This window comes from Meriones unguiculatus, chromosome 15, assembly GCF_030254825.1.
Source record: "Meriones unguiculatus strain TT.TT164.6M chromosome 15, Bangor_MerUng_6.1, whole genome shotgun sequence".
In the NCBI taxonomy this organism is placed as follows: Eukaryota; Metazoa; Chordata; class Mammalia; order Rodentia; family Muridae; genus Meriones; species Meriones unguiculatus.
In genome coordinates this window covers 8,204,747-8,219,947 of record NC_083362.1, presented here as the reverse complement: position 1 = coordinate 8,219,947, position 15,201 = coordinate 8,204,747, and the positions used below count along the sequence as shown (strand labels likewise).

The window sequence follows — 15,201 nt, the reverse complement described above, 5'->3', positions numbered from 1 at the left end:
CTACGGAAGGCAGCGCTGGCTCTGAGTTAATGGGCAGAGGAAATGACTTTCAGTAGCCTCCAGGAGGCAAGCTTGTGACTCAGGGGTTGGGATACTCGGGCAAAGGAGGGTCCAGACGTCTAGGCAGGTAAGAAAACAAGGTGGTGCAGCAATCCAAGATTCCTGGGTGAGGAAACCCAGGGGAGGGACTGCAGGGGGATGGGCCCTGGAGGAAGAAAAAGCTTCTGGGAGCTGAGAGGGGGAGAAAGGTGTTGTGGGCGAGGGGAAAGGCTGAGAAGGGAGGGAGGTGCACAGGGAGGAGGGGAAGGGATAAAGAAAGGAAAAGAGCAGAGGAAAAAGAGAGTGACAGAGGCAAGGAGGACAGGAGAGGTACAGGGGGGTTGGGAAGGGAGAGAGAGCCACCAAGAGGAAAAGAGGGAGGCTTGTGAGGAGGGGAGCTAGAGAGAAAGAAATTGAGGTTTGTGTGTGTGTGTGTGTGAGGGGACGAACCTCAGTTTTGCTCAACAGCTTCTCCCCTCCTCCCCCTTTCCTCAAGACATAGTCCTCGCTGGCATAGGCTGGCACAGTGCTCCACAACAGCCAGGCTCTGGCCTGTAAGCCCCAGGGATCCTCCTGTCTTTGCCTCTCCAGGGCTGGGATCACTCAAGCTCACCAGCACACCTGGTCCTTGGGGACGGAGAGATGCTGAGCAGTTAGAGCGCTTGTTGCTCTTCCAGAGGACCTGAGTTCAGTTCTCAGCACCCACAGGGTGGCTCACAACCACCTGTTCCAGACTCAGCACCTGATGCACGGCTACAAACACGCACGCAAAAAAGCAAAAGACTCGTACATAGATACAAGAAATCTCAAAGCCCCATAAAACTCAGGCTCTCATGCTTGCACAGCGAACACCTTGCCAATGGAGCCATCCTCCCGACCCCCACCGAAGACTCGTGTTGCTCTCGGTGCTTAGAAATGGAGACAGCGCCAGAGTCTGGATTAACTGTTTGCCTATACACTGATCCTATTCTTAAGATATTTTCCTACCGATATCAAAAGTCTGGGCTGCACAGGATCATAGAAACCAAACTACCTAGGACAGAGCCAGGTGGGCTGAGGTACAGGCCTGTAATCCCTGATCTCAGGAGGCGGAGGCAAGGGGAACCGCAGGTTCGAGGCCAGCCTGAGCTACAGATGAGCCCCTGTCCCCAAAGAGAATGGTCAAGTAGCCAGGCTAAGCCACATAAAGCCACCGCAAGACTCTCTCCGAGAAATGAATTAGATTCGGGTCAGAAAAGAGTTTGGTAAATTTACCCGGCCTTTTCAAGAACGTTTTATCTCCTCTCTAGAATGTGTTACCGTAGAGATGGGTTTGCTTGCTGGGGAAAGCATGGCTTTCACTTTTTACCTGACCAGCGCTCTGTGCATGGGCGAGAGCTCGTCGGAAGGCAGGGAATCGCAAACCCGACTGCTTCCTTTTCTGGGTTAGTTCAACTGCATGCAGGTCCCTAACTGCAAAGCCACCACCTCTCCATTTACATCCTTCCTCCGGTTTAGCTTGTCCTATGCCGCACGTCCTGCGAGTCTAGCCACTTTGTCAGTGGACTACACCAGTTGCACAGGGCACACCCGACACTCGCTCATTGCGGGAAGTCTTCCCTCAGAACTTGCAGGATCTAAACGCCACTGCCTCAAAAATGATACCGCGTGCCCGTGCGCGCACGCGCGCAAGGTGCCTGAGGGTTTCATGCAACACCCTGGTTTCCATCAGGAGCCTTGAAAAGTCCGAAACTAGAAAAGCAATTCGGTTCCCCGAAACGTCTCGCTTAGCAAATCTGTTCGTTCCGAGATTGTGGCTAAGAATCAGCTCCGACTGCGACGCGAAGGAGAGCGAGGGAAGGGGGCGAAATGTCCGTTTCAAGGCTCCCCGCCGGCCGCAGGAGCCCCGTAGCTCCCCGGACCCTCGCGTGCGCGCCCAGGCCGAGCGCGGTCGGCGTAGCGCCGTGCTCCCCGGGCGCGCGCACGCACGCACGCACGCAAGCTCGAGGCCGCGCAGGGCCGGGCCGGCACGGCGGCGGGCGCGCGCACCTCGGGAGGCGGCGGCGGAAGCAGCGAGGGCGGCGGGCGTCCGTCTGCGAGCGCGGCGGCTCCGGGCTGGGCCGGCCAGGGGCGGCTCCGGGCGGCGGCGCGGCCGAGCGCTCGGTCCTGCGTCTCCAGCCCGCGGCCTCCGTCCCGACGCCTGCGCCGCGCACTCGGCGTCCCGGCTCGGACCCCGGCGCCCAGCCCGTGGCCGTAACCTTGAGGCGGCGGCGGGGCCGGGCCGGGCCGGGCTGGGGGGCGGCGGCTCTGGATCCGAGGCCGGCCGGCCGCTGGCGGGAGATGTCGAACCCCGGGACGCGCAGGAACGGCTCCAGCATCAAGATCCGTCTGACAGGTAGGCACTACAGGGCCGCGGCCCTCGCGCCCCCAGGCGGCCCCAGGGACCCCGCGGACTCCCGCCCCGCCCCGTCCGCACCGGCCGTTGTCCCGGGACCGCTGCACCCCCCACGGCGTGCGCCCCTAGCTCGCGCTCCCGGCCCCGCCCCCCGGTAGCTCTGCAGGCGCCGCCCCCGCCGCGCTGTCCCCTCCCTTTGCATCAGGCCCCGCCCCCGACACGTTAGGCCCCGCCTTCTCTGCGACAGCCCCGCCCCTCCGCATCGAACCACGCCCCCGCCGAGCTGCAGACTCGCCCCCTTTCCTAACTAGGTTCCGCTATCGACTGTTCTATAGGCTCCACCCCCTGACTACTTAGTAGCCTCGGCGCCCCGCCCCCTGGCTCCTCCCTCTGCATTATTCCCCGCCCTCTGCTTGCTCTGCAGGTCCAGGCAGCTCGCTTTTTCTGCATCAAGCCTGGCCTGCTGTTCATCCTTCTGTCAGGTTCCACCCCTCTGGCTGATTCTCTCTAGGCCCCGCCTCTGGCTCCTTCTTCTCAGGTCCTACACCCAGTCTCCCAACCCCCCTCACTCACCTCTGCTCACACCCACCAACAATTGAGTATGGACCCCGCTTCTCTCTAAGCCCCGCCCCTGGCTCCTCCCTCTTGTTCTCTGTCCCCCCCCCTCGCAGTCCCCCCTACGCCTAACCTTACCCTTCTGCATCAGGTCCCGCCCCTAGTTACTCCTCTCCTGACCCTACCCTGGCTCTCCTTTCTGCCCCACACCTACTCTCAACAGCATATAAGTCCCGCCCCCTCGGGGGTCCCCTTGTGCTCCTCTCTAGACTCCGCCCCTGGAACCCTTTGACTCACCCCTGCCCCTTCCCTGTTCTTCTCCAGGCCTTGTCCCTAGCTCCTTCAGCCCCACACCTACTTTCAACTTCATGGAGGTCCCGCCCCCTCGCTGCACCTCCTTTTGCTCTTTCCACCTCCACCTCACATTTTCATCATTCATCTCTTCTCCTTCACCACCCTCCTACCTGCTGTCCCCCTTTAGTTTCACCCTTCACTGCCCTCCCACCTGTCCTCTCTCATTCCCTTTTAGCCTCTCATCACTTCCCCTTACTTCTTTCTTCCCTCCCAGTTCCCTGACCTGTCCTCTGCCTTCTCACCTCTCCCTCCTAGTACCCTCGGATCAGCCCCCTACTGGTCTGCTTTGCTTCTCTCTGCTGTCCCACCTCCTCACCCGCCACCCCCATCTTCATCTAGCTAGCTCCCCTCTCCCCTCTTGGCTTGGACCCCTTGGCTGCCCCCTCCTTAGCCTCGCCCCTTTCGTCTGCATGATCCCGCCCTCACTTATCTTTCAGCCCCGCCCCTCGTTGCTGTCTTAAAGCCTCCACCCTTCGGTTGCAAATTCCTTAAGCCTGTCTGGGACCAAACGTCTGTCTCCCAGTCTTGCTCTCACTTCCCCCGCCTCATCAGTGGTCCAGACCTCTCCAGTCTAGTCCACTTCCGTTCTCCCCGAGGCCAGGCCACTTAGTACTCCAGAGTCTTTGGTTCCTACCTCCTCTGCAATGCCTTCATTGCCACAACCCCCCTCATTTCCACATTCTTGAGTCCCCATTGTGGCGCGATTCCCCCCTCCCATTTAGGCTGAGCTGTGACAGTTTCTGCAGTTCAGGCTCCTTGCTCCACTCTGAGTCTTAGAGGAGTGTTCGAGTTCCCTAGGTGTTGTGCAGTGCCACCTTCAAAAGTTAGCATAAAGCTTGCCATGGGTCTGACAGCAACAGGGTAGTTTGCGTGCGGAGGCGAGAGGCAAGCTGGCTGTCATAGCTAGTCGCCCCTCTCTGTGGGTCCAGAGGCTGGATCACTGTTGTCAGCGTCCTCTTCCCTTCTCCCTTTCCTTTCCCTGCAGACCTTACCAATTTGAATCCACCCTAAAGCTGGATAGCAAGGTTGGCGTAGGGCCTTGGGGCTTTCCGGCTCAGAAGAGGAAATGCGTTAAGTCTGGGGCCTTGCAGGGATTTCCCTGGATCTTTCTGTTCCAAGAAGTGTGGACTAAAGCGCTCTGCTGGCCTTTCAGACTGAACTTTTGGATAAGGTCTGTGGCCATGGCTGTATCCTTTCCCCACGTGGAAAGTTTGTAGTTGAAATTCATGGCACTATCCTTTTCCACACGTGGAAAGTTTGTAGTTGCTGAGTGTTCTGTTTAAGAAAAGACTTGATACTTTTTCTCTGAAGATGTCAGATCAGATAATGATTTTTGAACCAGAACCCAGACCCTGGTCTTGGTGGGCCATCTTTGCCTCTGGGCAAACAGCAGGTGACTGGAGGACGCTCACTTGATGATACAGTGCATGGATCTCTGTGTTGGCGCCTACTTTTAGGAAGTTAGGTTCTTTAACAGTCATTCTTGTGGAAGTTTGTTCATTGATACTGGGCTCTGATTTTAGTTATACTCCAGATGTGTTTTAGGTTTCCTGTTAAAGGAACTGACTTGGGGACTTCAGTAGAAATGAGATCAGTGGCTTAGAAATCTTAATTACGGAGTCTGTGGCAGGTGTCTATTAACAGATCCTAGTTAGCTGGTAAAAAGGAGGCTTTCATGGGTTAATTTTGGTGTTGAAGACTTGGAAGACAGAGTTTTTGGGTGGCCTATGATGGGGAAGGATCAGGGGACGGGATGGATGTTATTAATTCTTGGTTTGAGAGTAGCTGTGAGTGTGATCGTAGGATTGCTGGTGGATTGTGTGTTTGTGTGATGACAATTGTGTGAACATCTTGGAACGAGCCGTTTTATTAAAGATGAGCTAGGTTTTGCCTTCATCTTTATGCTGCTACAGGAAGTAAGAATGGTTGGGTAGCAATATCGCTAAAGTTAAATCCTGTTACAAAGTCTCAGCATTTATTTACATATTTGTATTTGGGGAAGAATGACTTTTTAATAAGAGCTATTGGCACTGGAGAGAGGGCTCAGTCAGGAAAGTGCTTACCCAGCAAGCATGAGGACCCGAGGTGGAACCCCAGCACCCACTTAAAAGTGGGGTGTGGCTAGTTGGGCATGGGACACCTAATTGGGTCCTGGTAAGAGACTGGATCTCAAGAAACAAAAACAAGGTGATATGGCTCCTGAGGAACAGCCCCTGAGGTTGACCTCTGGCCTGCACACACACACACATATACGGGTGTACCTGCACACACACACAAACCTGAATACGTAGAGAGAATTAAAAAAAAAAAAAAAGAAAGAAGAGGGCTGCTGTAATGTAGCAGTTGAAAAGCACAGTGTCACGCAGCTCAGAGGCGGGCGCTGGAGTGGTTAGCAAGCACGGGAGCTTTGGGGTCTGCGGTTCCTGGGCTTTGGGGAACAGAGCCTGTCAAAGCCTGCCACTTGGAGGGGTCAGGCTAGGAAGCTGCATGATGTGCAGCCGACTAATTACCTTGCAGGCTCTCAGTTTCCTCATTTTGAACGAGAAAGCCCTGTTCTGTACATTTTGATCTGTATGCGCACCATGGAATCTGACGTTACCTGTGTGTGTGCTTTCTTTTCTCAACCCTGAGACTCAGAAATTCATGCCAAAAAGTAGCTCTTTGGTTTGATGTGTGTCAAGCCTTAATTTGGTGCATTAATTGCATTTATGCTTTATTTTTATTCCCATGGTCCCCCATCCCCTTTAAATTGTTGGGTAATAAGTCAAAGTGCTTTGGAAAGCTGCTATAGAGAACAAGTTTCTGTATTGGAATTAATATTATTTTAATGACTGTCTGTGGTATTTAGTGTTTCCTGAGGTTTAGAGTCATCAGGGTGTGCAAGATCTCGTAATCTTGTTAGAGAGCATTATCTTGTAGATGTCTTAGCATTCACTGGAGAATACAACCTTTTCAGGAATTTGTCTATCAAATTCAGCAGGAGTTGTGAGAACTGTGCTCTTGTGTGGTCCATAAATGAACCCCACGTGCTCACTCAGGACTTGGGACAAATGGAGTCTGGCCTCTGAGGTGTCCTGGTGCTCTTCAGAAAACTTACATTTGTCCCTGACCAGCTTGTTCAGGTTTCGAACGCCTCAACTTTTTGGGTCTGTTTTTTTCTCTTTTTAAAACATTTTTTTTTCTTTTTAGATGTAGTTATTTTATGTGTATGAGTGTTTTGCCTGTGTGTGTATGTGTACTGAGAGCCCTTGAAGGTTGATAGAGTGTGGAATCCCTTGGGGCTGGAGTTAACTGTTTTGAGCTGCTATGGGGGTTCCGGGAATCCACCCTGGAGCCTCTGCCGAGAGCAACAAGTCCCCAAACCACTGGGCCACTCTCCTGTCCTGTTTTTCTGCCTTGAACCCACTTGTACCTTTTTATGTTTTCTTGCTTTATGGAGCCAGAACTGTGTCCTATGAAGAGAAATTGCAGTTGCAGGTAGAGGGAGGAAGGAACTTACTGTCTTGGACCCTCGAGGCCGTTTTTTAAGGTGGTTTAGGTATGCAGCAAGGCCCTGCTGACTTCGAACCGTTGGAGTGATACAAGTTGAAGTGGAATGGTTGTACAAGTCATGGTTGTCAAAGTTTGGTAGCCTAGCTGATTCAAAGTAGTTCTTCCAAAGATTCATAGTGCCTGTTAAGAAAGAGCAAGGGAACCATTAGAGGTGTGACTGTCCCTTTGCTCCAGCAGAGAACCAGGGACCAGCATTTTAACTGCTGTAATAGGAGAGACAGTCTTACAGCTGGAGAGACCATATGATGTATAGCTGCCACCCTCACATCCAAGTGCCCTTTCCTCAGGGTTCTCCTCAAACTTAGGAAAAGTTATGCACACAGGAAGCCTTTCATGGACTTTATTTCTATCTGTATGTTTTTTAAATATTTTTTTAAGATTTATTTATTATTTATACAACATTCTGCCTGCACACCAGATCTTACTATAGATGGTTATGAGCCACCCTGTGGTTGTTGGGAATTGAACTCAGGACCTTTGGAAGAACAGTGAGTGTTCTTATCTCTGAGCCACCTCTCCAGCCCTCTCTCTGTGTTTTTAAGTAGCGGTGAATCTACATTAAACTACAGTCTTTCCCCTTGCTGAGTGGGCTCATGTGGTATGTGTGCACACAACGTGTACGTGTGTGGACAGGGCAGGAGTTAACGTCTGTTTTCTTCAGTCTCCACTCACTGAACCTGGATCATGCCGAGTCCACCGGACTTGCCGGCCATCCCAGGATCCCCTCGTGTTTGCAACCCTACCCCCTCCTGCGGCCCAGCACTGGGGTGGCAGGGCCCTTAGTTAGAAATTTTAAGTTCATATGTGTGTGTGTTAGAGACAGAGACAGACAGACAAAAGACAGACATACATATCAATGGGATTTTACTTGTGGGAATTTTCACGTTCTGAGCTCAGTGGAGTCCTGGAGGGTGTTCCGTGTCCATTGAGGACGGAACAGGAGCACCGCCACCGCTGTACTGTTTGAGCATTAGCACAAGTCACTGGTTAACTATCAGCTGACTCGGCTGACGTGTGAAACGCACTTGTGCCACTAGTTGAAAGTTAAAATAGCCAAAATGTGGCTCAGCCTCCACCCCCAACAAAACACATCAATCTTCACAATACTCTTGGTTTTCTGGCTGACAAAGCCTAACTTTCAGGATCCTTTCATACATGGGTCAAATTTTTTGTTATTTCAAAACAATGTTGAAACTTAAATTTTTAAAATTTTATTTTATTTTAGTTTTTTGAGACAGGTTAGTCTCGTGGAGCCCTGGCTGATCTAGAATTCTCTCTGTTGACCAGGCTGGCCTCAAACTCAGAGATCCACTTGCCTTTGTTGGGATTAAAGGTGTTAGCCACCTCTGCCAGGCTAAAGTTGAATTCTTTTTAAAAAATGTAGAATTTTAAATATTAAGCAAAACTTTTCATCACTACACCATTTAAACACTGGCTAGTTGGTTTTGCAGTTTTTTTTTTTCTTTTTTTTTTGTAGGTGAGTTTTATTTAGAGAAAGCACAGCTTACGCTTGCTTGTACCCCCAGCGATGTCCGTTGCTCTCTCCCTGACTACAGGGCTTAAAGGAGAGCCTGAAGGAATCAGCTTCAAAAACCAGACCAAGCGCAGCCCCTTAGATTGGGGTATCTACTTCCTCATATGTTAGAATTGCTATTTTGCTCCAGACCAGATCTTATCCATTTAGATACTTAAATGAAGGGAAACATTTCTACATTACTGGGTTAATGAGGGTGGGTGGGTAAGTGGGTGAGGTCTGTTTATTGTTTTAAAACAAGGCTTAATTAATGGAAGTTCGCTGGAGCTGGTGCTACACCCTGTCTGTAATTCCAGCTGCGGGCACACCTCCACTGCAGCTGAAAGGAATTCTAATTGGCTGAGGAATGTCGCTGCATCAAGTATCACCAGGCCGGCAGGAACCCAGGTTGCTGGCTGATGCAATTCAGATGTTTTAACCTCTCCAGTCAAACTTGGACGCTGCCTTACCTGCATCCTAGGGTCGTTTTGGTTGGGGCTGGCAGCCAGTGTCTGTCTATGCCTTTGTACTCCGTCTCTGGCGGCAATGGTCCTCTATGGTGCTGTACTCACTGACGTAGGAATCAGGTGTGAATCAGTTTTCCCAGAAGTACTGCAGTGATGGAGGGAGATGTGTAGAATTAGCGTCTTTCTCATGACTTGTGTTTTCATGTCTGGGATGGGAGCTGTCTCCCCTTTCATACCACTCAAAGCCTGACCAGAGTGGGTTAAATAATTCAGTGAATAGTTATGGTTTATTTATAGTATTAAAGTAGTGAGTGTATAAACACAGGGCTATGGGCGGCTGTTACATCTCTCCTCCTCTCCCCTTCTTTCCTCCCTTCCTTCCTGTCTCGAGTAGTCCAGTAGGTTGGAACAATTACCCTTCAAGCATGACAGCTTTTATTTTCATCAGAGCAGCTGCGACTTAGCTGCCAGGGGCCCACCAGGCCTGGCCTGTTGACCTTCCCTCACCAGAGGAGTGTGGGAAGGGTCACTGGACCTTCACCTGGTCTCAGCCACCCCCTCCTGAACCTTGGAGCTTGCTTCTGTCCTCATTGCACATGGTGCTGCAGTCTGGGGAGGGCTAACTGAAGGAGGGTGTCCATCTGGGGTGAGACTGGTGGTGTGGCTGCTCTGGGGTCACCTTTGGGGGTAAGTAACCCACACCCATGCTCTGGAGGTAAGCCCAGTAAATTCATTGATTCCCAAATTGGACCTTGGTGGAATTGTGCTTTGGTTTGTCAGGGGTGGGGATGTTTGTTTCTGTCTCTGCAGGGAAAGAGTTCTCTGACTGGCCCAAACTCATTATGCAGTGGAGAACTGCCCTAAACTCTCAGCCGCTCGGCACTTCTCCTTTCCTGCACGAGGGCCCCGATTGCTGCCGCGTGCTGCCATTTTGCTCTATCCAGAGCTGGGCATTGGACCCTGGGCTTCATGTGCTTGAGGCAGGTCCGCTACCAGATGAGCTGTGCTCCTGGTTCTCTTTTCATTTTTCTGTAGTGCTGGAGTTGGACCCAGGACCTTGGCCACCTAGGCAGGTGCTCTGCCACCTCTAAGCTGCCTCTTTAGCCAGCTGTTATTTCTTATGCCTTCATGACTAAATAGACCAGCAGTTCTCAACCTTCCTAATGCTGGGATCCTTTGGTACAGTTCGTCATGTTGTGGTCCCCCAATCATAAAATTACTTTCATTGCTACTTCATAACTCTTAAGTTTTCTACTGTTGTGAATCATAATGTAAGTATCTGATGTGCAGGATATCTGATATGTGACCTCTGTGAAAGGGTCAGTTGATTCCCAAGTTGAGAAACACTGAAATAGATGATAAAGGTAATGCTGAACTTTGAGATTGAAGACACTCTATAGAACTGATCGGAAAACATGGAAAATAATACTCAGAAATGAACATTTGAATCTTTTTCTATATATTCAGAAAGTTTGCCGGCACAATAGTGCTAATGAGCCCAAATGGCTATGTGTGTGTGCATGAGCGTGCACGGGGAGAGAGACAGAGACACACAGAGTGGAGGGGTGATGGCATGGCCAGAGGACATTGTGTCCTGTTCTATCACTGTCTACTTTACGCTCTTGAGACAAGGTCTCCCCATTGAGCCAGGAGCTTGGCTGGTTGCTTGCAAATGCCATTGGTCCTCCCATCCTCACCTTCCACAGCCCTGAGGTTACAGGTGCCTGTGTGGCCATGCCTAGCGATTTTGTCTGTCTCGGGTTCTCAGGCTTGCACACCGGGTACTCTCGCTCACTGAGCCATCTCCCTAGCCCCCAGCGTCATCTGTAGTGAGGAAGCCTTCGACAGATCATCAGGACCAATTAGTTCAGTAGTGGATGTGATCATGATTTAACGTTGTTAGCTGGAGAATGATGTCAGACAGCTGTAACTCGTAGATTGCGTATGTGTTGTGTTTGGAGACAGAGTGTCATGTAGTCAAGGATGACCTTGAACTCTTGATCATCCTGCCTCCACTCACTGCTGGGATTTTACAAGCATGATGGTTTTATGTTTTTTTTAAAATCTAAATATCAGTTATAAGTAGTAAAGACTGTTAGTAAAGTAGCTGGGCGGATAGTTTCTCCATCGTAAAAAAGAAAAAGAAAACTGAGGTGAATATGCAAAATAGAAAAGGAACTTGTGGCCTTAGTTTTCTTAGTGTGTGAAGTGATTTCAGAAGTTAGTCGAAGGGCAGGAACAGCCATGTGGGGACATGTGTGGCCAGACCACGGGAAAGACAAAGGAGGTAGATTTCAACCCATGAAAAGATACTTTGTTCTATTGCTCTTATACCTATTTTCTATCCTCTTCCACTTCCTTCTTTCTCATCTTCCTCCTCTGTCCTCTTCCCCTCCTTTCCCTTCCTTCTCTGCATTCCCCCATTCTTTTTCTTCTTTGAGCTAGGGTCTTATTGAGTAGCTCTGGCTGTCCTGGAACTCACTCTGTAGACAAAGCTGACCTCAGACTCATGGAGATCCCACAGCCTCTGCCTCCTGAGGACACCATGCCTGGCTATAGCAGCATCCCAGAGTATGCCTGCATTTTGGGATGTTTCCTCACCAGCTGTGCAGAACAGGGAGCTTGGAGCCCCTGTCCTTTGCTTAGGATAAACTTCTCCTTTTGAATATTTATTCTGACACTGAGGCGCCCACCTCTGACCTTGCTCTGGCTTGCTAGAGTATATTTCATTTGTTCTCTACAGACTCCGACCCAGCTCAAGTAGCTCATGAATGATTTGAGAACCTGAGATCTTAATTCTGAATTCTCCTCTATCATTTATTTATTTATTCAGTAATATCTCTGACTTATTTTTTTTTTGAAATGCTCTGCATTGTCACCTCAGGTGCAAGGTGTGAAGTGTTAAACGGTATTTATAAATCAGTGTATGCCTGCACTGAACTTGAAGAATTTGTTTGTTTGTTTGTTTGACATAAATATAGGGTGTGGGGGGAATGGATGCACGTGGAGTGGAGGTGAGAACACCTTTGGGAGTCAGTTCTCTTTCCACGTGTGGGTCCTGGGGATTGAACTCACGGCCTTAGGCCTAACAACAGGTGTCTTTATCCACTGCACCGTCTTGCTGGTCAAGAGGTTTTGTTTATTTGACTGTTTGAAGTGCCTAAGAATATTTTAATAACTGAGTCCATAAAAGCCGAGAATGTGGCAGCTTCCACGAAGAGCTGGATTTGTTTTCACTTCTTAGATCTTTGGGATAAAATCCAAAGTTGCACTTGGTTGAACTTTTGCGTCTGTTACAGTCCAGTTACAGACTGCAAATTGGCATTTGCAGGGGACACTTCAGGTTCGCTCCACCACTTCACAGTGTCTCATAGCTTCTAGGAGCTATAGACAGCAGGACACCGGGGCAGGACATGAGGCCTAGCTTTTATAGAGCTTTTTTTCTCTGTGCACTTTTATTTCTAGGTTAAAAAATAGCATAGGAGTTATTTTGCTCTCTGGTAACACATTGTACCAGAGAGGAAAAGTGTGTTCTCTCATCCTAAGCAAGGAGCTGCCTTCTGCGAGGATGCAGAACGCAAGGAGACATACTTAACTGCATACTCCGAGCGCTCTGCTCGGAATAATCAGTGGTCCTGTATGGGAAAAGGGCCACTTTAGTTATGGCGTCTGTGTAACTCTTCTTAGGTCTCAGGGAAGATAACATACCTTTAGAAATTTATTGCACTTATTCATATTTGTATGTTTGTGTGCTTGCAGGCATGTGTGTTGAGGTCAAAGGACACCTAGGGGTGTCACTTCTTTATTCCCAGCATGTATAATCTGGAGCTTGAACTCACACTGTCAGGTTTGGTGGCAAGCGCCTTTATTGGCTGAGCCATCTTGCCAACCCAATACATATAAATTGAAACAGTCTTTGTTTTGCTTAAAAGGCCGTTTTCATCCCCGCACTTACGTATGATTGGAAATTTGATGTAGATTTTTGTTACTTGTTTGTTTGTTTCTTTGGTTTTGGACAGAGCTTTACTATTTAGACTAGGCTGGCCTTGGATTTAAAGTCCTCTTGCTTCAACTACCAGAGTACTTAGATTACAGGTGTGTGCCATTACATGTGACTGCTACTAGGCGTTTTACGCTTAACAATCCTGTCTTAAAGGTATTTATTTATTTGCCTGTTTATTTATTTTGTGTTTGGAATCTAACCTAGAGCTTTATACATGTTAGATAAGCAGTCTACTACTGAGCCCCTCACTGGGAGATTCTAGGCAGATGCTCTACCACTGAGCCACACTCCAGCCCCTCACTGGGGGATTCTAGGCAGGTGCTCTACCACTGAGCCACACTCTTGGCCTCTCACTGGGGGATGGATTCCAGGCAAGCACTCTGCTATCAAGCTGTATCTGTTGCACTCAAAAGGTCTTTTTTTACTCACAAAGGGAATCAAGCCTTCTTCTGCATTCTTACCTTATTAAATTTTCCCAGTTGCTCAGATAAAAAAAAATCCAAATTGTTCCTCGTAGCTGAGTTATCCCTGGAGCCTCTATCTCTGGCACTTATGTTTATCTGGATTGTATCCTCTCCTTGCACCCCCATCATGGTTGACGTCTGATCATCTCTTGGTTGCACAGCCACATCCTGTCCTGTTTTATTTAGATACTCTCCTGTCACTAAAACCATCAGTTACTATATAACTTACCCTCACTGAGTCAGATACTCAGAGTGGTTTGTATTAGAAGTTTTGGTTTCTTTAAAAACTCAGTTATGTTATATAAATATGTTTTTGTTTTAATCCCAAGTGTGGGATATGGGGCTGCTTTTAGTTTGTCTATAGCTGTTAACTATGACTGCCTGGTGTGGGCTCAGGGAGGGTTGTGATCTTTGCCAGCTACAGATAGTTTAATTCTGAAGACTCTGAGAGGGTATAAATGCCAGAGCACTGAGAGGAAAGAGTCCAAGGAGGAAGAAGGCTGCTGCTGGTTCCTGCTGCTTCTGCATTTGCCGTAAACTGAACTACGGGTATGCTGGCTATGAAGATTGGAATTGCCCCAAGGAACTAAGTCTAAAGAGGTTTTCGTTCCATTCCCTTTACCTTCTAATCTCCTTTCTCTCCTACCTAGTGTTGGGGTTTGGAAGTAGAGGTATAAGACGCCCCAATAAAGTAGGTAAAAAGTATGCCTGCAGTGGTTAAAGCTGCGTATGGCAGTGCATGCCTGTAATCCCAGCACACAAGACACACAGGCAGGAGAACCACAGATCAGACCAGTTGGGCCACATAGTAAGACATTTTAAAACAAAACCCAGGAGGGGAAAAGGAGGTTATAAACAGTCTTGTTCCTGCTGGTTTAGCGGATGGAGACTGGCTGTTGACTTCGCCTGATCTCCTGGCTGGTTTGGCCTCTGTCCCTTCCTACAGCAGGTCTGCTGAGGCTGGTCAATGGCCTGGTCAGTGTGAAGTGGAACTCTCCAAAGGCTGATGGCTTAGCAATGGCCAGAGACAAGTTAGAGCCACCTCCAGGACAGTCGCGTAGGATGGTGCTTCCCACACCCAGGAAACAAGACTGAACACTTTCCTTTGAGACTCGGGAGTGCCACGTAGACGCTGCGTGCAGAAGTCTTCCAAGTTGGGCCCTGTACATTGAAGGGCAGCTCCTGTGTGTGTGTGTATGTGTGTGTTGATGTGGGCATTTTATTTATTTAGTGTGTGTAGTATGCTTATGTGTCTATGTATGCATGTATTTGTGTGTGTGTGTGTGTGTGTATGTGTGTAGGTCTTCTCCATGTCTCTTTACCTTCATGTATTGTGTCAGAGTCCTACACGGAACCCAGAGCCCACCAACATCAGCTAGCCAGCTTGCCCAGGGATCCCCTGTCTTGGCCTCCCAAGCACCAGGATTATTGGCAACAGCCACTTCTGCCTACCTATGTCGGTGAATTCTGGGAATCCGAACTGTTGTCATGCTTTATCCATTGAGCCAGCTCCCAGCCCTGTGTGTGTGTATTGGTGCGTTACAGTCTGAACATGGCTGTGCAGTGAGCAAGCATCTAGATCAGTGGTTCTCATGCAAGGGTGCTCTGCCTTCCCAAGAGCCCCACCCAGCTGGTGCTTGTACACATTTTCATCTGTCTTGACTTTGTGTGTGCTTTTGGTATGTTGTGGGTGAAAGCCAATGGCTGCTGAATGGCCCCATTGAAGACCCCACACATGGAAAATTCAGTTCAGATTGTGAACAGCAATAGAGAAGCCTGGGTCTCAGTGGAGAAACAGAAGGCTTGCATGTAGTGTAGAAACTTGTTTTAAATCCTTATTTTCAAGCATAGACATAATAGAAAATAAACACTGTAGTGAA

At 49.4% G+C, this 15,201-nt stretch overlaps 1 protein-coding gene across 4 annotated transcripts in view; it reads left to right on the top strand.

The window, feature by feature from the left end:
* Window positions 1-1,872: 1,872 nt before the first annotated feature.
* The window catches only part of Smurf1 (SMAD specific E3 ubiquitin protein ligase 1), a 95,327-nt gene continuing 81,998 nt past the window's right edge, over window positions 1,873-15,201 (top strand). For all 4 annotated transcript variants that reach the window (XM_021648969.2, XM_021648968.2, XM_060368132.1 and 1 more), the window contains exon 1: window positions 1,873-2,413. In XM_021648969.2, coding sequence (XP_021504644.2) covers window positions 1,888-2,413 — 526 coding nt within the window. In that variant the 5' untranslated portion in view covers window positions 1,873-1,887. The remainder of the gene's footprint in view (window positions 2,414-15,201) is intronic.